Source organism: Polypterus senegalus, chromosome 5 (assembly GCF_016835505.1).
Source record: "Polypterus senegalus isolate Bchr_013 chromosome 5, ASM1683550v1, whole genome shotgun sequence".
NCBI classification, from domain to species: Eukaryota; Metazoa; Chordata; class Cladistia; order Polypteriformes; family Polypteridae; genus Polypterus; species Polypterus senegalus.
In genome coordinates, this window is record NC_053158.1 from 186,364,676 (window position 1) to 186,390,412 (window position 25,737).

Here is a 25,737-nt window from a genome sequence, read left to right on the forward strand (position 1 = left end):
GGATATCCTTATGCCATGCCCAATGCACCTCAACTGGCTCATTTTGATCTTGAGGAACAACAACTCTACTCTGATTCGAATAAAAATATCCCAACTAATGATGTCATGCTTTAACAACAGAGCATCCATAGAGATCCAATAAATGAAACAGAATGTCATTGTAACAGCATTGTAAGCAGTCACATTACACTATTAATTTTGTAATTAATTAATTATTTTTAAAGTATTTCAATAATTATTATTTATATGATGTATATATTATATTAAGGTTAGGTTAGGTTAGCTTAGGTTAGGGTCCATCAGATCAGGTGCATACTTGACATGTCACTGGTGAAAATGACATAAAGGCATGTCCCCATAGGATAGGTTTTTGCCACACACTGCACAGAGAATGCAGAGATGCAGATGTGGCATCTTGTATCCTAAGTCAGTGTGGCAAAAATTACATCAGACATGGAGGCACACCTGAACCCCAACAACAAGCTTAAGAACAACACCAACTAATGACACACTGGTCAGAACAATAAGCCATCACTAAGGAAGACACGGTAATACAGTTCATGTTTTTCTCAATGGCTGCAAATTTTCCAGGTCTTATGACCCGGGAAATAAATCTTTACCTCTTCACCACCGCACTTGACAGTTGGAATAAGGTGTTAACACAGTGTTTGGTTCTCACATGATGACAAAACATCTCCAGCTTGGTCTCATCAGTCCAGAATTGTTCCAGAATTTTTCTGCTTTGTTCAGATGTGATTTGGCAATCTTAAACCTTACAGCCATATTCATTATGGAGAGGAGATTTCACCTTGCCATCCTTCCATGAAAGCCATACTTGTTCAGTCTTTTTCTAATTGTATTGTCATGAATGTGAGCAGTTAATATCCTCACCAAAGTCTGTAGGTGACATAATGTAGTTCTTGAGTTTTCCTTGATTTCTCTGAGCATTTGATTAATAACAACTGGCAGCTAAATACTGTGTTAAAATTATCATGAAACTTGAAAGGGTCAGTTTATTTTTTACCACATGGTTTCTGAATATTGCTTACTTTTTTGAAAAAAAAATTAAATAACAATATATTGAAATCCTGCTGAGGGCTGGTGCCCTGCTCGAGGTTTGTTTCCTGCCTTGTGCCCTGTGTTGGCTGGGATTGGCTCCAGCAGACCCCCGTGACCCTGTAGTTAGGATATAGCACGTTCGATAATGGATGGATGGATATATTGAAGGGTGGCACGGTGGCTCAGTGGTAGCGCTGCTGCCTCGCAGTTAGGAGACCTCCCTGCGTGGAGTTTGCATGTCCTCCCCGTGTCTGCGTGGGTTTCTTCCTAGCGCTCTGGTTTCCTCCCACAGTCCAAAGACATGCAGGTTAGGTGGATTGGCGATTCTAAATTGGCCCTAGTGTGTGCTTGGTGTGTGTGTGTGTGTCCTGGTTGGCTGGCACCCTGCCTGGGATTGATTCCTGCCTTGTGCCCTGTGTTGGCTGGGATTGGCTCCAGCAGACCCCCGTGACCCTGTGTTCGGATTCAGCGGGTTGGAAAATGGATGGATGGATATATTGAAATCTGTTGTGTTTCATTTGTTACCTGAGATTAAATTTCTCTTGTTTATTAGATAGATAGATAGATAGATAGATAGATAGATAGATAGATAGATAGATAGATAGATAGATAGATAGATAGATAGATAGATAGATAAACCTTTGACTATTATTAATATTAGTGATGACAACACAATTATTATTCAGACCCTGATTAATAAAAATTTCCTTGTAATCCCTTCTATTAATGTGACAATCTATATACTGTATTATATGGTGGGCAGGCCATTCTTTTTACTTTCTCGGTTACAAAATATAGGGATAGTGTTGTAATTGTCCAAAGATTCGATGTCGAGATTTTGATGAATCTTGATGTTTTAGACCTCCCTGACTTTCTTGTATACAAAATATAGGGAAACTATTGTAATCCTCCAAAAATTCCATTTCGAGAATTTGTCGACGTTTTAGACGTCCCTGAGTCTGAAAATACCATTTTAGGAATTACATTTGTGTGTGTGTTTTGAAACCTATTCCCGACACACCAGACACAGAGGCACAAGTCCTAGCACTATACAGGCTTCATTTACAGTTTCAAATCACCACTCAGTACACAGTTCCTTTCTCTGCTTGTCTCTTCTGCCTCCTCCACTCCACTTCCGTAAGCTTCGTCTTCTTCCTCCTCCCGACTCCAGCTTTCTGATTTGTGGCAGCTGTCCCCTTTTATAGAGCCCCCAGAAGTGCTCCAGCTGTTCCATGATCTCCTTCCTGCTGCACTTCAGGTGTGATGGCAGCCCTGCAGAGGAGGGCTCAACTGTTCCTCATATGCTCCCTGGCGGTGGCCACGTGCCCCAGCAGGGTTGAGCTTCCCTGCTCCGTGGCACTGTAGCAAGCCAGGGGGGCTGCCCTCTGTCGTCCCGGGGGAGGTATTGCTGGAGGTGTCCTGGCTGGATAAGAATCCCAGCTGCCTGTTACAGTGTATGCGTGTAAACATGATAACTTGAGTACGCTTTCACTTAGGTCAACCAAATTTTGCATACAAATATTAGGCACAAAATGTTGATTTCTATCAACTTTTGGGCTATTTCCACTAACCGGAAGTGGTACTTTACCTTTTATTCGTGCAGCTGCAGAGTCCGATTTATTCAATGTTACTTTTATAATAATTTTTTGTTGATGGTTCTTTAATGTACATAATATAAAAATATAATCATTGACTACTCCTCAAATATCCATCCCCATATCTGAGTATACGAGAAAGTCTAGGGGAGACCACTCCCGATTTTTTATTTCATTGACAGAAGGTGTTGCGTTGTTGTTCTGAACCTGCCTACATCTGACAGCCACAATCCTGTTTCATTTCTCTTTTGAAACATTCCAGCTGCTTGTATCTTAATTGTTAGGCAACAGTTTTCCTTAATCTAATTGAAACTTGAAATTGGATCGGTTCAGCAGAAAACAAATTACTTAGTAGACCTCAGAGGGAAAGACGTGATTGAGATGGTAGAGATGGAAATACGTGGGCAGATTAGCAGGTAGGGTTTTTTAATGAAGGGGCTTTCTACAAGCTCAGCTTACCTTAATGCTTTGTGATGGTGGTTTCTGTCGAAGGTGTACTTCTATTCTAACAAGGCCTCCCTTCTTTTTTTTTTTCTTGTTCCTCCCTTGCAGCTCCAGCATGACGGACATGATGTTTATCATCGCTGTCATTCTCCACTTCACTCAGGCACCTGCTTGCCCATCTGGGTGCCGCTGTTACAGTCTAACAGTTGAGTGTGGCTCTCTGGGGCTGCAGGAGATTCCAGCTGACGTCCCATCCACCACTCAGGTAATCAGACCACTGGCAGCAAGCAATTATTAGGTCATTTTAATCAAGATTAGTTTTTTTTTCTTCCTAGCCCCAACTCTAGAAAGGAATGTTGGTACTCAAATTACAAGGAAAATCTAAGGTGCTTTAAATAAGTGTAATTGTGTTCAGTCACTTAAATGAGACAAGCAATACAGAGGCTCAGTGGTTAGCACTGCTGTCTCATAGACCTAGTGTCCTGGGTTTGAATCCTTATTGTCTGTGTAAATCTTGTACATTCTCCTTGTGTCTGCATGAATTCTTCTCTGGATAATCTAATATTCCTTCCACGTCCCCAACGACCTGCAGGGTAACTTAACAAGTGATTATAAACTGACCTTGTGTGAGTGTGAGTGGCGCCTGTGTTGGACTGATGTTCTGTCCAGGGTTCATTTCTGTCTTGTGTATGACGCTGTCCCCTATTTGATGCTGACTTGTAATAAGCAGGGTTGAGAATGTTATGCTATGTTACTCAGGTGGCAGTTGACCGATTTATCCAGTACAGTAAAGTGCGTAGATGTGAGGCAAGAAATCAGAAGTCTAGACATGCTGTATGTGCTACAAATCAGCTGAAGGAGGAAGTCTTTGTGTGAGGAAGTAGCTCTCTGGATTATTATTCAGTCTGCTCTGTTGTGACATTCTCTACTACTCGTGACAACCACACAGACTAAAAAATGCTGTGTGTCCTCTTTTGTCGTCCTTCACAATTCATACAAGCTGGTAATTATAGTGATCTCAATTTAGTAAGAGCTACATGGACATAAGAATCCTAACAATAAAGACAAAATAAAAAGCTCTGTGCTAAAATCTTTGTGGAAGCGCTGTTTAGCTTCTTCCATACAAAGACAGACCAAGAAAGAAAAGTGCCTTCCAGGTGACATGAAAGGGTGCAACAGGAGTGAAAGCACCAGGAAGAAGAAGGCAGAATCAAGGTCAGATATATACAGGTGACAGTTATGAACCAAAAACACTGAAAAAATTGAGCATCAAAATCTGTAAGCAGAATTAGCATTGTGGTCAAAATAAACACTGCGAAAAGGTTGTAACTGCAGTAGCTATTATCTTTGTCAATACCTAACACAGAACCTTAAATCTGGTTTTAAATTTTAATCCAATAAAAAGATATAGGTATTGTGATAAAGGCGCTATATAGCGCCCGACCCGGCACAGAGGCACGTGTACAAATAACACACGACTTTTATTTTCTTCACCCGTGGGGCACGTCTTCCCCATGAACCCCACAGGCAATACACAGTCCCAAAAGCACAACTACAGACCACACTCTTCCTCTCGCATCACCACCACTCCTTTCAGGCAACCTCATCCTCTTCCTCCCGATTCTAGCCCTGAGTGGTGGTTGCTGGTTCCTTTTATGGCCCTCCCGGAAGTGCTCGCGGTGCTTGCTCACCTGCTTCCAATTGCACTCCTGGGTGGAGCCGAAGGTTAGACCGGCTGGGCTCAGCGATCAATGCCGCGCCCCCTGGCGGCCACCCCAGATCCCAACAGGTTTGTGGAGGACTCCATCTCTCAGGGAACCCTGCGGGAGACTGATTCATCATCGTTCAACAGGGGGGCTGCCACCAAGCGTCCCAGGGGAGGTACTGAGGAGCCCACGGCTGCTCCCGCGGAACATAAGCAGACCCGGTCACCCTCCACAGCATATAATGTGCTGTTGTCATTAAACAGAGGTCACATCACATATCATTTGACTGGCAACGGACATCCTTTCCACAAACAACATGGCCACGTCCATCAGAAAAAGACCACAGAATGGCAGTGCCCACAACAAAATGAAATTTCAAAATAGTGCTGTGATTCTGTCACCAACATAGCAGTAAAATATTACTAACTGCTCATACCAAATAAAAGTACACAGAAAGTACAAAAGTGAAAACTGGTGTTCAATTAATGTCGATTACAACTCAGAAGGATAGGTGCAGTTAAAGAGAAAGTTGCTGAGTACCAGGAGATGGATGTAACTGCTGTCCAGTCAAAATAAAGGGGTATGATGTAAAGGAAATGGCCGCCTGAACAGCCACACATCAAAGAAGACATCCATCACGCTTCTTTTTGCAGGTACCTGGGAAGACTTTGTACAAATAACTGAAGATTTGTGATTGTGTGGTTCTAGATGTTAGTTGAACTGTGTGCATAAGCTGCTTTCCACCTAATGCTGCAGGGTTAGGCAACGGCTCTCCACAACTCTAAGTTGGATACATGGGTTAGAAAGTGGAGTCCATGGAGGACCAAAGTGAAGGCAGACTTTTTTATTGTAGCTAGCCTCCTAATTAGAGGTAATTCGTATCTGTTATCGATCTCACTGTTTAGTCAGAACTCATTTTTCACAGTTTCTGGCTTTAGGCTATGGATTTTCTATGACTTCATGGTTTTCACTCAGGTTTTTTTAAGACATTCTGCTGAAAACTTTTACTTCATGGGACCGTTCTTAGCATCTTTGATATGTTAGTTATAAACAATTAAGATCTTGTTTTACTTTATCCATCCACTTCCACTTTGGCCTCTCTCACATTCTCTTTCCATCACACATCTTCATTGTCCCACCTTATTACATGTCCATACCACATCATCCTACTCTCCTGCATTTTCTTAGATATCTCTCCTCCCACTGTTGCTGTACCTCTGATTGTCTCATTTCTCACTCTGTCCATTTTTTGTTAGTCCTCACATCCATCTCAACATTATCATTTCTGCCATATCGAACTTCTTCTCTCGTGCTTCCTTTAGTGCCCATATCACAGCTCCATACCTCTTTACTGATCCTACCACTGTCTTTTAAATCTTACCTTTAACCTTTGCCTTAATTCTTTGATCACACAATACTCCTGATACCTTCTTCCAATTGTTCCATCCACATTGCACCCTTTGAGTTATCTCTGCATGTAATTCTCCATCTTGGCCTACCACTGATTCTAGAAATTTAAACTTATCCACTCTTTTCATAGCTCTCAGTGCAGACTAACTTCTGCATCCTGGACCTGATCATCATTAAACCTCATATATTCTGTCTTCACTATTTTTATTCAATCCTCTGTCTTCCAAAGCCCTTCTCAACTCTTCCAACGTCCTCTCCACTTCCTCTTTTCTGGTGCTACACAATACAACATAATCAGAAAAAAGCAAACACCAGGAGGATTGGTGTTGTATCTCAAGTGTTAACACGTCCATTACCAGATCAAAGAGGTAAGGACTTAAAAAAGATCTCTGGTATAGACCAACTCTAACTGGGATCTTGTATATTACCTTAACACTGCTTTTTAACCTGAGTCCTCACTCCCTTATTATTATATCCATTGATGTCAAGCGGAGACACTCTAAAAATCCCATAAAAGTGGATAAATCCTATGATCTGGCAACACTGTAACAAACAACAATTCACAATTTATTACAGCACCCATTTTTAAAACTCAATCACTTTTAAAATTAATAGTATTGTTAAACTTGGCCTGTGACAGTTGACAGGCAGTGTTTGACTTTACCTTTCAATGTTGAGCTTTGTACTGACGTAATGCTAGTTTTTAATGTTTAATATTGTGAGTTCTGTAAGTTGTGACCATGTCTTGCAATTCAGATAATGAAACTGATAATGATTGCAACATCCAGATGTCACTGAAAAAGATTTAACATCTTTAATGACTTTAGTGAGAGTAATGCTGCAAATTAAGGTTTGACTGTATTCCCTGGTATCAGTATATTAAAGAAAAGAAAGATATCCTAAAGGTTGCAGGGTGATCAGAGAAGTATTACTGGAAAAGGAACAAGAAAGAGTGATAATAGTGTACTACGACAACACACAGATGTTATTTTTTAATTTAATATTTTGTGGTATATGGCCGGCCATTCATCCCGGCCAATACCCCCAGGCCGCCAGATGGAGCCCTCCCTGTAGCATAGAGGTGCCCCGGATTCTGGCAGGGCATCATGGACATTGGAGTGTTTATTCACAGCCCTGCTGGATACCATGGGGACCGCCAGAGGACGCTGTAGGGAGAACCAAGGACTATTTGCCATACAGCCCGGAAGTACGTCCCAGTCACGTGAACAGAGGAAATGACATATTTCCAGGTTGAAGAAAAGGAGTTTTTATCTGACCCGGAAGTGGACACATGGACAGAGAGCGAGAAACACTTCTGGGTCAAGGACTTTAAAAAGGACTGTGGGAGATCCCAGGGTTGAGCTGAGTCAGGTGGCAGGGGACAACGCGTCTGGGAGAGTGGAGGATTGATTATTGTGTATTGATTATTGATTTATTAGTGTTTATGAGTATTGTGGAGTGGAGGGTGCTTTGTGCACATTATTGTAATAATAAAAATAATTATTGGACTTTTACCTGGTATCTGGTGCCTGGTCTGAGGGTTCAAGGGGATGACAGCACCCCCTATCTGTCACAACTTTTATTAATTATTCTATTGTATAGCAGAGATCTCCCTCTCTAGTGGGTTTGATTGATTTTGGGACTCAGTTTGCTTTTAACAAGGCCTCATGCATTGATTTCATTGTTGCTGGAGCACAACATATTGAACCACCAATATAAACAAAAAGAGTCAGACCTCAACTAGTCACAAAAGGACAAACAAAGAATTCTTACAAATAAAATAAATATTTATGATCTGTAACAATGAAAGCTCTGAGAAGCAAAAAAGGCCCAGAAGGAGTTGCCTGAAATAAACAATCCAGTAGCAAACACAAATTCAAAGAGAGGTTGAAAAACAGAGCAAGAGGTCAAAGTCCAGTTAATCCTCAATAAATAATCAAAATGTCACAAACTCACCAACACCACAAGTGTATTCAATGAACTGCGTTAGGCAGAAGGTCTCCCCAGCCTTTATTGGACTTGGTAGGTAGACAGGTGGCTCTGCATCTTTGAGAACAACCCTCAAAACGCAAGGAACATGGCAGAAAATACGTAGTGTGGCCAACAGAGGGCAGGCCAGCCACACTACCCGACACAAACAGACACAGAAGGCACAAGTTCAAAACACACACACTTTTTATTTTCTTTGTCTCCTTTGTGGGAAACGTCTTCCCCATCTCCTACAAGTCTAGCACAGTACCAAAAGCACAATGCCACACAAATTCTTCTTCTTTTCTTGTTTTCTCTCTCTTTACTCCTCCATTCCTCCTTGGCAAGCTTCGTCTCCCTCTTCCCGACTCTGGCTCATCGAGTAATGCCTGTTGGACCCTTACGTAAGGCACCCAGAAGTGCTCCAGTTGTTTGATGACCTACTTCCAGCAGCACTTCCGGGTGTGGCGGAAGAACTGCCCATGAGGGCTCAACAGCTGCTGCAGCACCCCTTGGTGGTGCCCACGGGCTGCACCAAACTCCAACTCCCATGGAGCCCTGTGGGAGTCCTAGGCACTACTACAACCCAGGGGGGCTGCAACGCTCTGGCCACTCTTGCTCCCCTGGTCCTCCCAGCATGGAAGCGTCCCAGCCGGACTATGGTACACACGTTGAAACTAAATGACCAACAATAATGACAAAGAATGCATCATCATACAGATAATAATAATCATGTACAAAAATATTAATATAAACAACAAAATCAAAAATGAGCAAAAAAGACATAAAAAGAAGGAATCTGAATCTGTAAATTGGTCTGATTTCAGTCAGCCTACATATTTTTTTTTTGATTTGATCCATCCATCCATTATCCAACCCGCTATATTCTAAATACAGGGTCATGGGGGTCTGCTGGAGCCAATCCCAGCCAACACAGGGCGCAAGGCAGGAAACAAACCCCGGGCAGGGTGCTAGCCCACCGCAGGGCACACACACACACACACACACACATGGGACAATTTAGGATTGCCAATGCACCTAACCTGCATGTCTAATGACTGTGGGAGGAAATCGGAGCACCCGGAGTAAACCCACGCAGACATGGGGAGAACATGCAGGGAGGACCCGGGAAGCGAACCCGGCTCTCCTAACTGCGAGGCAGCAGCACTACCCACTGCGCCACCGTGCCGCCCTTTTTGATTTGATTTACTTTGTTGATCCCTGAGTGGGGAATTGTCTTTTCATACGACCTTTGGGATTCAGAGCACAGGGTCAGCCATTGTATACAGCCACTAGAGCAACTTTCAGCCAAAAGGGTTTACTCAAGGGCCCAACAGAGTAGAATTACTGGAGTTCTTTTCTGTTTACCCATTCTGGCACCCTAACATTTCTTTTATATATGTGCTTCAAACCCACAGACCATTTTCCTCCAAGACAATGCCATCGGTCAGATTCGTCAGCAAGACCTGTCCAGGCTGGGCCAACTTCACTACCTCTACTTACAAAACAACAGCATTTCTGCACTGGAGCCCGGTGCCTTCCGCAGCCAGAACGAACTCCTAGAGTTAGCCCTTAATGGAAACCGCATCCACTTGGTGTCGGGCAATGTGTTCCAAGGCTTGGAGCACCTGCGCATCCTGTACCTGTCCGGGAATCAGATTACAAGACTACATGACTTCACTTTCCGAGGCCTGCAGGTCGGTGTTTGTGTGGACTGTCAATGTCCTGTGAGTTAAGACTGTCTGTTTCTCTATTTTTGTGATGTTCTTCATTATACTTGAGGTTCTTAATCTCTGTCCTGAGGAACCACTGTGACTGCTTATTTTTATTACCAACCACTTATTAAATTAGAAGCTAAATCCTGCCATTACTGAAGCATTTAAGTCTGAACTATTACACATTACTTATAACTCAGGTTTTAGCTGCTTATGAACTTGAAAGCAATGCTTTTTTGAATCAGAGCTTTTAGTACACAGAGTTTAGCTTCCTTTATTTTTAAGAAATCTGCAAAAATTTCTAAAATCCTGTTTTTGCTTTGTTGTTCTGGGGAATAGTGTGTTTCTTGATGTGGGGAAAAAATAATTTAAATGATGGACTGCAAAATAGCAAAATTAAAAAGCCTGTGACTGACTGGTTCCCTCCCCACAGCTGATTTCTAGCCCACCCTGGTGTTGCTGGGATACGCTCTGGCCCACGTGACCCTGAAATGGATTAATCGTCAATGGGTCCTCCAGTGTACCTCAAGAAAATGTGAGGGTCCTGCTGCACAGGCCAGTTACCCTCCTGTAGTTTTAAGGTACTCTTGACAAAGATGTCCATTTTGAAAATGTTTGGAACTTAAACGTTTATTGACAAAAGCATATTTGCTGCTAGTCTTGTTACGCTGCCTGTGCTTTTTAAAGTGTAATACAAAATTAATTACCCATTTTAAAAACAGCCTTTATGATTTTAGCAAATAAAATATTTTTCTGTAATAACTGCATATCTTATTCCTCTTTAATAAAACCCCTGTGTGCGTCCAGGTGTCCGTGTGTGTGTGTCTTTTGGTGAAGTGCGCATGCGTGAGGCTCGGTGCAACACGCACGACCGGCATCGTGGACGCACACACACACTGGAAGCTGAGCACACAGTGAATGGCGTAGCCGCGGCCGCGCAGGATAAGCAAATAAAGGACATCATTGCTGGGGAGTGTGCTGATTGGGTAGTCGCGGCCGCGCACATAAAATCCATTGCTGGGGAGACGCCACGCATACTGCCCCGTGCATGTTTACTAACTAACTATCTACTAACAACATGCCACCCCAAAAAAAAGGACACGTCAAGTAGGACAAAAGACACAGACACTCAAATACTATATAAGCAACATCTCCTGGAAGAACGGTCAGCTCAGCAAGTAAACATCAACAAAAGAAAGGCTGAAAGACATATTGATTTGCCCCGTATTGATTTGGCTCTATCCTCTACTAATTTACCCTTTACCATAAGAAGGCGACAATTTCCAGTTACGTTAGCCTTTGCCATAACAATTAATAAAGCTCAAGGGTAAACCTTACAAAAAGTTGTCATTTACTTGCCAGAACCAGTATTCAGCCACGGTCAGTTATATGTTGCATTATCAAGAGTTACAAGTTTTCCAGATGTCGTTGTCAATGTTTTAGATGGTCCTGAACAAGAGAGTGTTTACAAAAAATGTTGTCTATAATGAAATTTTATTGAAAAATTTCCTGAGGTAAAAAAATAAAAACATTTTCCTAAATATCTTCTTCAGATATTGTGTATTGTTATAAAGTTTTACACTAAGGCAATATTAATTATACTTACTGTATTGTCATATACGTTTCTATTTTATTTTTAATATTATTTTACTTTAGGCTTCTTGCAAAAATATTTTTACCAAAAAAATTAAGACAACAAACAGAATGAGGTCAAGGTCCCTTGCCATTTAATGTAGACTGTTCCTAATAATGTTTATGCACTACTGTTCTAGCGCCCGTTATTGTAACTGGCTTAATGTCTAGTTATAACATAAAATAAGTAAGCACTTTTTACATGTTAAATAATAATTATTAATTACCAAAAAATCTGAACTTGTCATTTCAGATATTTTTGATAACAACAAAAGCTGCTCACTATTCACCGGGCTTGAGTACTACTTTATTATATATTGTGGAAAGTCAGCCCCTGGACATGAAAAACACACACTTTTATTTTCTTCATAGCACCACAATGCCTTGTCACCAACAACTGTCTCTTTCTTTCTTTCTTTCTTTCTTTCTTTCTTTCTTTCTTTCTTTCTTTCTCTTCCTCTGACCTCCATTCCCCTCCTCACAAGCTCCGTCTCCTTCCTCCCAAATCCAGCTCGTCTACTGGAGGGAGACAGCCCCTTTTATAATTGACAAGGATGGGCTCCAGGTGCTCCGTCTGACGACACTTCCTGGTGTAGTGGAAGTGTCAGGAGACCCTGGAATTTCTTCCGGCAGCACTTCCCAGTGTGGCGGAAGTGCTGCCATCCAGGGTTCCATAACCGTCTGGGCGCCCCCTGATGGTGGCCACGTCCTCCCATAGGGATGAGCTTCCCAGCTCCGTTCCAGAGGCCCTCAAGCAGACCCGGACAGCTACCCTCTCGTGGCCCAGGGGAGGTATTGTCCCTCTCGTGGACTGTCCAGGCATCCCGGCTGGATAAGATCCCCAGCCATCTGGCACAATATATATATATATATACCAGTAACGGCACACTGCACAATAACATGCAGTGAATACACCTGACTTACAGTTTTCATCCTCTTTTTCTGTATGTTTAGCATTCGTGTGCTCAGAGGTTGATGCACTTGCTGTTTCCTGAGCAGCTCTTCTTTTCTCCACCCTAGCGGCCCGCTTCTTCTCTTCTTTCATCTGCATCTTTTCACATTAAAACTGATTAAGTCAGTGTTTGCGTTGCAATTACTTAGTACATTTTCTTTCATTTTTCACTTAAGGTGACACTTTAGTCTTCAATCTGTCTCAAGAATGATTTAAGATATGAAGAAGTAGAGGAAGTGACGGCGAAGGTGGTAGGAATGAGAATGGTGCCCGTACGCATACGCCGCATGGCCACCCTGCTGGCCGCTGCCGAGAGTTGATTCTACAATAAAATAAAATAAAAATAAAAAGAGGAATAACCTTGGAGGTCAATCATCACCCCGAAAGCGGATAGTAGTTGTCACATAGTATATGTGTACCAAATTTCAGGTTAATAGGTCAGATGGTTTGCGAGGTACAGGTGATTTAAAATCCTGGACAGACAAATGGACAGCCACGGTAGCTTATTATATATATAAAGATATACAGTATATCCATCCATCCATTATCCAACCCGCTATATCCTAACTACAGGGTCACGGGGGTCTGCTGGAGCCAATCCCAGCCAACACAGGGCGCAAGGCAGGAAACAAACCCCGGGCAGGGCACCAGCCCACCGCAGGATGCGCACACACATACACACACACACACACACACTAGTGACAATTTAGGATCGCCAATGCAACCAACCTGCATGTCTTTGGACTGTGGGAGGAAACCTGCGCAGACATGGGGAGAACATGCAAACTCCACGCAGGGAGAACCCGGGAAACAAACCCGGGTCTCCTAACCGTGAGGCAGCAGCTCTACCACTGCACCACAGTGACCTACTTATATACCTAATCTTAATTACTGTGAAACAACCAAGTGGCGTCCACTTTCTGAACAAGAGCCATTTGTTCTATGAGTTGCCTTGACGGTATTCTTATAAAAAAAGAAACTCAACAGTTTTGGAAAAGTCTACAGTGGCAGAATGAGAGAAGCAACAAACCATGGAATTAAATAACAGGCTTAATTAACAAGAAGGGTCTTCTAATTAAGAAATTGGTTGAACAAAAGGGTGACCACAGTTTTGCTATTATATCAGCAAAAGGTTACTACTGTGATGAATCAAAAATTTGAATAAAATTTTGCCTGCTTAATGATTCCTTGAATTATTTTTTTTAATTTACCATTGTTCATTTATTTGTTCGGGTCTTGTCCAGAAAGTGGACACCACCTGAGACGGCCTTCCCCTCACCCAAACACTAACCTTAAGGTCAATAAAATAGGTCCCTGATGTTAAGTCACTATTTTAGGGCTAAAATGATAACAGAAATGTGAAACCTACTTATAAACATAATCTTAATTATTGTGAAACAAGAGCCATTTGTTCTATGAGTTGCCTTGATGATATTCTTATAAAAAAAGAAACTCAGCAGTTTCGGAAATGTCTACGGTGGCAGAATGAGAGCAGCAACAAGCTATGGCATTGAATTATGGGTTTAATTAACAACAAGAATGGGCTTCTAATTAAGAAATTGGTTGGAGTCTGAAGTTCCCATTTAGCTGGTTATCTATTGACTTACTTCAAGCCTTATTTCTGTTTGCCTTTCATTTAATTCAGAGGACTAAATCCTTAAAACATGGCTATTAAAATGAAGGGAAAAAAGAAGTTAATTGGCATTGATAACTGGTTACTGGTCAAGAAAAGGGTTAGAATGAAAACCTGCAGCCACTGCGGCCCTCCAGGATCAGAGTTGGATAACCCTGCTCTAAAGCCTCCCCTCTTGATGCGATAATGTTAAATTATCTCCATGTAACATACAGTACATAAATATTTGCCACATTGCAATTCAAAATTAGCAAACCTAGCTTTGCATTCCAGACTGACACCAAAGCACAGAAGCTGAGAAAGAGTCCAGCTAAAAACAAACGTTGGTTAGGGTGAAAACTTGCAGTCACAGTGGGTCCCCAGGAGTTAACTTGAGTGGTCTCTGCCTTAAACATCATTCTGACAAGTTTTCAACTGTCTTGCAGAGGTTGCAGGAACTCCACCTCCAGGAGAACAGTGTGGAGCTACTGGGGGAGCAGGCCTTAGCTGGCCTGTCCTCCCTAGCCTTGCTGGACCTAAGTCGCAATAACCTGCGGACTCTGAATCAGGCCTCCCTGCGTCCTCTCATCAGTCTTCAGGTCCTGCGAATCACAGGTGAGTCATCCCCAAACATGCTCTTTCCATCAGGATTGTCACGGGTGAGACAGCACGCTCATTAGACCTTGCGAGAATCAGAATATATTTTCTCTTGGTTTCCACGATTTGTCTTTTTTAATGAGAGTGTTTGCCTCAGGAGACGCTACTTCCAAGCAGACAGCTTCAGTTCAAACATCTGCCCTAATTTAACTGCAGGCCTTTCAGTCATGCGGAGTTGAAAGGAAGCAAAACACCCAGCAGGGTAATGCTGAAAAAAGATTACTGTAGACTCAACAGAAGAACAAGGTGAAGATGGATTATTTACTTCATCTATGAGAGGGTTTTCTATTAATTTCCCTTTATAATAAATGGAAATCCTTGGTGCTGGATTCAGTGAACGGTTTTCATTTTGGGAAACCTCCATTCATCAGCACAAACAGTGCCTTAAGAAAGTATTCAGGCTCCTTCACTTTCTGTGCACTTTTAATGTGCAGATTTAATTTTAAATGGATTTACCAGCAATCTACATTCAATAATCCATAAGGCCAAACTAACTAAAAAATGTTTTCAGAATACCTCTTTTTTCTAAGTATTCAGACCCTTCACTTTTGATCCTGCTGAGGTGAAGTGCATCCTATTTGTTTTATTTACCCTTCACTTAAATTATACCATGGAGTACAAACTACACAGTAAATCTTGTATGTTCTATGTTATATCACCTTTATCAATAGACACAATTTAAATAAAGATGAAATCTTGACATGTCCACAGTGCAGTGAAAAAGTATTCTTTTTTTTTTGCTTATTTGCTTACTTGTTTCTGATCTCCAGGCAAATTCAGTAAAATACAAAAGACAACCTGAGTAAACAAAATACATGTTTTTAAAAGATTATTTGATTTACTGAAGGAAAATATTTCCCCAACATCAATATCACCCATGTGAAAAGTAATTGCCCCCTTACTCACTCAACCAATAAACCAAATTTAAATAACAGGTGACATGGATGGCCAGGACCCTAGCCCAGCCGAGACGCCTCTGCCTTGGAAGGACTGGGGTACTGAGTGTGCACAGAGCATCATCTCTCCTGGAATGCTAGATAGCAGCCCCCCGGTGGCAGTGGTACCTCAGACTCCTGCAGGGCTTCATAGGAGATGGAGTTGGATACAGCCCTGTAGGGATTTGGGGGCACCGCCAGGGTGCGCTGCTGCTGTTCTTGAGCCCATGTGGGAGGTTTTTCCGCCACACCCGGAAGTGCAGCCAGAAATGGGGCAACAAGCACCTGGAGCACTTCCAGGTAATTTATATAAGGGACCAACAGAGACTACTCGGTGAGTCAGACTTGGGAGGAGGGAGACGAAGCTTGCAAAGGAGCAGTGGAGGAGAAAGAGAAAAGAAAGAGAATATTGTGTTTAATTTTGCTGTATTTGTGCTTGGGACTGTGCTGTGTACTTTTGGAAACGGGGAAGGCGCTTCCCGCAAGTGAAGAAACAAAAATAAACCATTTGTGTTTTAGAAGTGTGCATCCTGCGTCTGTCTATGGCAGGTTGAGTGGCTGCTACACCCTCTAGAGTTGTCACACAGGTTAAATTAAATAAAATATTTTCAGAAATTGAAGTTAGCTAAAAAATCTCAATAAATAGCACACCATGCCTCAAGGAAAAGAAATTCCAGAGGACCTAAGAAAGAAACTTACTGAAATATATCCCGGGGACTCCTGTTAACTATCGTGAGAACCATCATCTCCAAATGGAAAGTTTGGAACTGTGATCTATCTATCTATCTAAATCTGTCAAGGAGGAGCCGACCTTCCAAAATTACTCCAAAAGCAAATAGAAATTTCATCTGGGAAGTCAAAGAAGAACCCGTATGAATATCTAAGGAATTGCAGGCCTCTCTCAGCTCAGTTAATGTCAGTGTTCATAATGCAGCCATTAGAAAGACATTGGCTAAAAATGGCGTCCAAAGGGAGGGTTGGAAGGAAAAAACACTGCTTAACAACTGGAACATAACGGCTTGTCTAACATTTGCCAAAAAAACAGTGATTACCCTCCATAACTCTTGGGATAATGTTTTGTTGACTGATGAGCCAATACTAGAATTTTTTGGAAGACTTTGGTCAAGATACATCTGGTGTAAAGCCAGCCTTCCACAATAAAAACAACATGCCCACAGTCCAACATGGTGATGGTAGTGTGAGGGTGTGGCAATGCTTTGCTGATTCAGGGTTTGGACGACTTACCATAAGTGAGGGAAGCATGAATTCAACTTTTTATCAGAAATAACTGAAGGAGAATGTCTGGTCATCGGTCCATGATCTGAAGCTCAAGCTCATCTGGGTTATGCAGCAGAAAACTGATCTGAAACACAACAGCAAATCAACCTCTGAATGGCTGAAGGAAAAAATTTAAAATAAGGTATTGGAGTGGTCTAGTCAAAGTGCTGATTTGAACCTTATTGTGATATTGTGGTGGGACCTCAAATGGACAGTTCATAGTTGAAAATCCTCCAATGTGGCAGAATTAAAACAATTCTGTGGAGAATAGTGGTCCAAAATTTCTTCAAAGTGATGCCAAAGACTGATCTCTTATTACCAGAACAGCTTGATTGCAATTGTTGCTGCTAAAGAAGGCACAACCAAGTATTGAGCCTGGGGGTGGTGGGACAATTCCTTTTTCACATGGGGGATATTGGTGTTGGTGAACTTTTTTCCTTTCATTAAATCAAAGTGGCTGTGGGGAATCTGTTGGTGAAGAAAGATTCACTGATGTTGACTTTGCTGACGATGCTGTGATATTCATGGATTCAATGGAGGCTCTGATCGGGGCTCTCAAGAGACTGAGTGAGGAGTCTGAGTTTCTGGGCTTGCGAGTGTCCTGATAAAAACCAAGATCCATGCCTTTAATGACCTCTTGGGCACAGCCATCAGCAGTGTGTCTGTTTGTGGAGAGAGTGTCGACCTCGTTGAGAGGTTTACTTACCTCTGCAGTGATATTCATATCTCTGGTGACTCTTCTTATGAAGTCAATAGAAGGACTGGGAGAGCATGAGGTTGCTGGAAAGGGTTGTGTGGTGCTCCTGATATCTCTGCAAAAGGACGAAGGTTCAAGTCTTTAGAGTCCTGGTGCTTCCTGTCTTGCTATATGGTTGTGAGACATGGATGCTATCCAGTGACCTGAGATGAAGACTGGACTCCTTTGGTACTGTGTCTCCTCAGAGAATCCTTGGATACTGCTGGTTTGACTTTGTGTCGAATGAGCGGTTGGTCATGGAGTCCTGAATGAAGCACATTACCTGCATTGTGAGGGAGCATCAGTTACGGCACTACGGCCATGTGGTGCAATTCCCTGAGGGTGATCCAGCTCGCAGGATCCTCATTGTTGGGGACGCGAGTGGCTGGAGCAGGCCAAGGGGTTGCCCTCGTTACACCTGAATGCGGCAGATAGAGGGTCATTTCCGAAGGGTGGGACTGGACTATGTGTCTGCCATGGGCGTTGCCAACCAGGATCCCGAGCTGTTTCATCGTGTGGTGGGTGCGGCAACGCAGTGTACCAGTGCATGCTCCCCAACCTGATCTGATTAAATGAAATTATAATTTAAAAAATGTGTATTAGATTTACTTAGATTGTCTTTTGTAAACTAGATAGATAGATAGATAGATAGATAGATAGATAGATAGATAGATAGATAGATAGATAGATAGATAGATAGATAGATAGATAGATACTTTATTAATCCCAAGGGGAAATTCACATAATCCAGCAGCAGTATACTGATACAAAGAAACAATATTAAATTAAATAGTAATAAAAATGAAAAAAGTTAAAATAAAATTAATGTTAGCATTTACTCCCCCGGGTGGAATTGAAGAGTCGCATAGTGTGGGGGAGGAATGATCTCTTCAGTCTGTCAGTGGAGCAGGACGGTGACAAAAGTCTGTCACTGAAGCTACTCCTCTGCCTGGAAATGACACTGTTAAGTGGATGCAGTGGATTATTCATGATTGACAGGAGTTTGCTTAGTGCCCGTCGCTCTGCCACAGATGTTAACTATTACATTTATTTGGAGATCAGAAACAACTAAGTGTTATGAATAAGCAAAAATGGAAGAAATCAGGAAGAGTGTTGCTGGGGCAGACCTTTGGACAATCCAATTTTGTTTTATTTTTCAGTTTGTTTAAATTCAGCAAAATTGTAGTAATTGTGGATTACATTGGGCAGAAACATATCACATTGAGGTCTGTGGCATGCAGAGGGTGTGTTAACATCTTTTTCACTATGAAAGTCAACAAAATATGTACTTTGGTGAGGGGTCTCCAAATCTTTTTATGTAACTTCATTCCTACAGCATATAATAATGAATTTTTCTCTTATGTGTATTAAAAAATTGTAAGCTTTAATAAAATAAAGACAGCAGTACATGCATTGACTGAGCTAAAGCTATCTGGTAAGGGGAAAAAATATAAAATTCAAGCCTAGAGTAATTGCAGAAAATTGCTTATTTTTTCTGGGGTCTACAGTCATAAGGAAAAGGGGTAGAGATAAATGTGTGTCCAGTCCCTCTGTACAATACCGTATGGTGTAGGCAGTTGGTGATATTTGTAGAACATGTCTAAAGTCTACTGCTATGCCGAGATCAAATGGGATTCATTTGGACTCTAATCACAGCTCCCAGTGTCGATTAGAAAATGGAGATGATAAATACATATGGAATGGCATGGTGGTTGAGTCAGTGCTGTCATCTCATAGGTCCAGCAGACCAGGTTCAAATACTGGCCTATTTTAATGTCTGCATGGTTTTCTGCTCACAACAAAAAGATGTACAGGTAAGGTTGACTGTCAGTTGTAAATTGGCCTGATGTGCATTGGTGTGCCAAGTGGTGGACTGGCACCCCATCCAGTTTCAATTTCTGGTGTGAAATTAATGTCACCAGGGCTATTTCTAGCTCTCCTGAATTGGATTAAGTGGATTCAAGAAATGGATGGAAATAGGTTTGATCAGGAGAGTTCAGACATTATATAGTAAGGGTGCATGTGATCAGCCAACACACTCGGCTTCATTAACAGCACTCTCTCTTCTCAGATAACCCCTGGCGCTGTGACTGCGCACTTCATTGGCTGAGAAGCTGGATTAATGAGGATGGCCAACGTCTTCTGAGTTCTGCTGACCGCCGAGTAATATGTGCCGAACCCCCACGGCTGGCACACCAGAGCTTGGTTGAGGTACCAGGGAACAGTCTTATCTGCATCCCACCCATTGTGCAGCTGGAGCCCAACCACCTGACAGTACGGCTGGGAGAGAATCTGCGGGTATCTTGCCAGGCATCAGGTTACCCTCAGCCACAAGTCACCTGGAGAAAGGTAGCTCAGGCTAAATCTGACCCCTCGCCCAAAATATCTTCAAGTGGGATTGCAGCTGGGGGTAGAGGGCTCGCTTTAGAGCCTGGCAAAGGTGGCAGAGGAGAACGCTTTGACCCTGACACTGGCAGTGGGATGCTCTTCCTCAGCAATGTGACTGTGGCGCATGCTGGCCGCTATGAGTGTGAAGCGTGGAATCCTGGAGGCGTAGCAAGAGTGACCTTTCATCTGTCCATCAACCTCTCCTCTGCTGGGAATCAACATGCTCGCGCCTATCCAGCTGTAGACATTAGCCAGGAACCGTTGTATGACTTGGAGAGTATGGATTTTAATGCACTCAGTATGGCCACACAGACCACAATTGCGATTGGAATTTCCCTTTTAGCTCTCACCGCACTTCTACTCATTGTCATGATATACAATCGTCACAAGCATCGTAAGAAAGGGCAGAAAGAGGAAAACATACTTTATGTCAATGATTACTCAGATGGTCCAACCACCTTTGCCCAGCTAGAAGAATATCGCGATGAGAGGGGCCATGAAATGTATGTGCTGAATCGCAGCAAGCCAGTCTTTTCCTACAGTGGCCAGCAGGGGGTACTAACACCTGAGCAACTCCAGGATCAGGCAACTCAAACACTGGAAGTGGGAATGGGGTCAGGGACTAGGGAAGTGGGTGAGGAGGAGGAGGAAGAAGAGGAGGAAGAAGAAGAGGAGGGTCTTTTCATAAACCAGAGTTTGCTCTTTGACACGCAAATTGCTTATGAGATTCATTGCTGAAAGTGATGGAGGCCAGGCTAAAGCATGGCCTTCTTGGGATATGGACCTCACCCAGGGATTAGAGACTCCAGAATAATGACTTGTCGAGAAAGGCCACCACTTTGAGACGATGCCTAAGCTTTACAACTAAAACCAAGATACTGTGACAAGATTTAATCCTTCTCTTTGCTAATAGATTATGTAATTTGGTTTCTTTGCAGAAAGTTTTAACTTTAGGACATCTGAGTTAAATTTCATTAGCTTCCTACATATTGTTAATCTGTGGTTTGCACACCCTCGGACATTTGGCTGTAAAGCTTGGTTACTCCACTCAGTCCTTAGCGGGCTGCAGTTTGCAAAGGTTTTTGTTAAAGCTGATCCCTTAAGAAGCGCATCTTACTAAATCAGATGTGCTGCTTATCAGATTTCAAATTCTGAAAGGCAACCCTAAAACTGGACTAAGCAGTTTCAATAGACAGATGTGTGAGCTCAATCTGGGCTTTATTCTTCTATGAAATTTACTAAACTTGAGCAAATATTATTAAGTACAGCTGTATTCAGCCTCTATGATGTGTCCCTTATACTTTCTATCTAAACATTTTTAATGGGGAACATTCAGATTCAATAAACCAATACAGCTCATGATGGAGAGCATCATAGTTGCTATTATTTGTGATTGAACCTGTTGAATTTAATTCATTTTGCACATACAACACAGGCAATTTCCGGATTAGCTATCTCAGCAATTTGCTTAGTCATACACGACATTTGACAGGATCAATAACACCTATACATGAAATTATCACCCCTGATAAGAAGGTGGGCATCTTGACAGGTACTCAAAAGATCTAAAACAAAATACATTAGTGAATGGCAATGGTCGAGTACTCAGTTCATGCTTTATACCTTCTCGGATATGAAGTATAGGGAAAGTATTCTAATCATCCAAAATACGATGTCGTAATTTTGAAGAATCTCAATGTTTTAGACCTCCCTGACTTTCTCGTTTACAAAGTATAGGGAAAGTATTGGATTCCTCCAAAAATTCCATTTCAAGATTTTGATGAATCTCGATGTTTTAGACCTCCCTGATTCCGAAAATACCATTTTTGGAATTATGTCTATGTGTCTGTGTGTGTGTGTGTCTGTGTGTGTGTATAAACATGATAACTTGAGTACACTTTCACTTAGGTCAGCCAAATTTTGCATACAAGTATTAGGTACAAAACAGATTTCTATCAACTTTTGGGCTATTTCCACTAACAGGAAGTGGTACTTTACCTTTTATTCATACAGCTAGATTTAGATTTATTCAACTTTACTTTTATAATGACTGTTCAATACTTGTATAATATTAATTTGATTTGATTTGTTGTTGATGGTTCTTTAATGTACATAATATAAAAATATAATTATTGTCTTGCGGATTACTCCTCAAATAGCCATCCCCATACCCGAGTATACGAGAAAGTCTAGGGGAGACCACTCCCGATTTTTATTTATTGCATTACTATTTTGTCCAACATACTCAAATCACAGAGACAAATTTGAAACATGAACGCTAAGATTGATGGGAAATAGAAAAATAGTTGAATATGAAGTAGCAAGGATCTAAACGTGTCCACTGCTGAATCTTACTGTTCCTTATTGGTGCACAAAACTCAGTTTGCATCAAATGAGTACCATATACCCCATCATTTTACTGCTGTACCACTGCCATATGTGCAAACTATTCTATTTACAGGTGAAAAATACAGGGTGGTGACAACAGGGCCCAACAGTTTCTTCACTGCTTTGGACAGAGAGGACCTCCAGTACTTCAGAATGTGACCAATTTTCAGACATATTTAAAGCAGCTAAGCTAAACATTCCCGCTTGTCAACCGCTAATGAAAGCTTCACAGGCTAGGAAGAAGTATGGTACATGAGGATGCTTTGACGTTTTTTTCTATGTTTTTCTGACATCTTTCACACAAATATTCTAATCTGGGAATTATGGTAGTACCTACTGTAACTTGGCACTGACCTTCCTGGGATTATGGATTTAGTTTTGTTCACTCATGCCATCAATCTGGAAAGTTACTGGTAAATTCCTGGGGTAGCCTGCATGTTAGCCTGATAGCCTTCAGGGGTTAATATAGCTTGCATGCACTTTATAACATAAATAATTACAAAATCAACCCACTAACAATAAAATTCAACCTGTTGCAGGACTGACAGGGAGTTTGATAAACTTAATACCTCTGATTTGTTCCACACTCACGACTCCAGTACAGAAGAGCCTGACGATAGCCAAGAATGAGCCTCAGATTCACAGATCAATTACAATTGACCCCTGCTGGTGGTTTGTCCTCCATCTAATGAGTGGAGTAACTATGCTCTAAAGGGTATGAACACAGAGGAATGGGGATTTGCCAGGGCTATGGTCAGGCCACAGGTTCACTTACTCAGCACTGTATTGTTTCACTAATTGGTTTCATTCTGCCAGGCCTTAGACTTTGCCGTTATTATCCAGGTGGTCCAAATCTCTGTCTTCAACAAAGCTTCAGTTCAGTGAGCCATCTAGTGAGCATGCATGCATGTAGATATTGAGCATTACAGGCAGACTCTACATACTGACAGGGAGGCCAAATCAACCAATGTTTTAAGGATAAATTTAGTATTTTTCAAGTAGAAAGTATATCTTCACAATTATAGTATATATTCATTTGCCACATAAAATTGTGGTGCAAAGGGAACCATTTTTTATACATTTTAAAAATACCTTGTCTGTTCTTGCAGTTTACAATGCGGTTGAAGAATACCATAAACAATGCTTAATCTTACTGTACATCCATTTTTGCATTTACTTATTTAGCTGATGCCTTTATCGAAAGTGACTTATAAAATTTATGATACAATTGGTTTAATTTCTTTTGGTTTTCTAGTTCGAATGACTTGTTCAGGGTCACACAGTGGTGTCAGTAGAGGAATTTGAACCCATAGCCTCTGGGTTTGAAGTCCAAAACCTTAACCACTACACCACACTGCCTAGGATTTTTCAAGGCAAGAATGTTATCGGATATTAATTATTGTCATGAGATTGCACAAATATTGTAAAAGAGTGCATCCATGTTGCTTTTGAAAGGAATAAAAGAAGTAAAAAAGCTATTTGTGAGATTTGGCCATTTTAAAAGAAAACGACCGGCTCTGCATCTCATTTTGCTGTTTATCTCTCCCTTCGTGGCACTGTGGGAAAGACAAGAAATGGGCATCACAAAAACAACTGACACACACACAGCCATGAACAATCCCATTCATGCTAACCTGGAATTGACATTTAAAATGATCTTTAAAGCTTTGTATATGTGTTAGAAGGAACACTACAGTAAGTCTGGGAGAACATTCAAACTCCGCATGGACACGATTCAAACCTGAGAAGCAGCACCATAATGATTGATTTACTTTGGCACCTTATTCATCTATACAGTATTCAGTTAACTAATAAACAACATTTCCATTGTTAATATTCCACAACTCTACATTTCAAGGGTGGCACGGTGGCGCAGTGGGTAGCGCTGCTGCCTTGCAGTTAGGAGACCCAGGTTCACTTCCTGAGTCCTCCCAGCGTGGAGTTTGCATGTTCTCCCCGTGTCTGCGTAGATTTCCTCCCACAGTCCAAACACATGCAGGTTAGGTGCATTGGTGATCCTAAATTGTCATTAGTGTGTGTGTGCTGTGGGTGTGTGTGCCCTGTGGTGGGCTGGCACCCTGCTAAGGGTTTGTTTCCTGCCTTGCGCCCTATGTTGGCTGGGATTGGCTCCAGCAGACCCCCGTGACCCTGTAGTTAGGATATAGCGGGTTGGATAATGAATGGATGGATCTACATTTCAACCCACTTTACTTTACATCTGAAATATGTTTGGAACTGCAGTTGCAAGTACTGGTCCACAAAGAAATTAGCATTACAAACTCGCATTTCTGCTTCCAGTAGGTCTCCCATTCAAATATTCACAGCCAGGAATGCTATAAACCATAACTGTAAAGTATTGTAATTGCCACAAGGAAGTTGATGGCAACTGTAAACGCTTTACTTTTTAATTTTTTTCTTTACAACCCAACATGCTAATTTTCAAGCCATTTTCTCAAAAGATAATTAGCTCCAGGTGAATGTTTGGTTTTGTGCAGATCAAGTTCGTTATTTAAGGCTAAAGACCATCCACGATGGTGGCTGTGAGTAGACAAGCAAACAGGAAATGTATTGTTATTGTACTGTCAAGTAAAAAAGAGTTCCAAGGATCTGTGAGAAAATTTCTAATTTCCTTTCGTTATCACAAGGATGCCTCAACACCTTTCCTACTTCAAAGTGGACATATGCGGTAAGTTTTAAGGCTTTTCCATTCATTCATGACCTCTGGCACACTTCATCCCCATTGTAAGCTGCAAGAACAGACGAGGCATTGTAAAATATATACAAAATGTTTCAGTTTACAATGCAATTTTAAGAGGCAAATTAATATGTACTATTACTGTGAAGAAATAACGTCGACTGTAAAAATACCGAACTTCTCCTTTAAGTCTGGTGAGTTTGTCTGAAAGAATGTTTTAAAATAAATGTATATGATAAAAAAAGACTACAGAGATAACCTTATCCTGGAAATCACAAGTCTGATGGCAACACCATTTTTTGGTTGGAGGCTGGGTTGCCAGGTCTGTGGTTTTCTCGCCCAGTTGGGCTATTTTTGACTGTTATTTGTGGGGAAAAAATGTTTTTTTGGGCTACTTTTTTAAAAAAAAAAGACGTTGCATTTTGGGCTATTTTTTAACCCCCACTCCCCCAATGAAATTTTACCATGTTTTTTTTTGCACTTGTATTCTCGGCCTTTGATATGTACCTAACCCTCTCGCTCTGACACCGCCCCCAGCTTTCCAGCGAGTCATTTTGTGCACCTCAG

At 41.7% G+C, this 25,737-nt stretch overlaps 1 protein-coding gene across 1 annotated transcript in view; it reads left to right on the plus strand.

Moving 5' to 3' along the window:
* lrrc24 (leucine rich repeat containing 24) overlaps positions 1-21,843 on the plus strand; it is a 52,207-nt gene extending 30,364 nt beyond the window's left edge. The window contains exons 2-5 of the mRNA XM_039753763.1: positions 3,207-3,363; positions 9,601-9,879; positions 14,540-14,708; positions 19,771-21,843. Coding sequence (XP_039609697.1) covers positions 3,214-3,363; positions 9,601-9,879; positions 14,540-14,708; positions 19,771-20,825 — 1,653 coding nt within the window. The 5' untranslated portion in view covers positions 3,207-3,213 and the 3' untranslated portion in view covers positions 20,826-21,843. The remainder of the gene's footprint in view (positions 1-3,206; positions 3,364-9,600; positions 9,880-14,539; positions 14,709-19,770) is intronic.
* Positions 21,844-25,737: the final 3,894 nt, after the last annotated feature.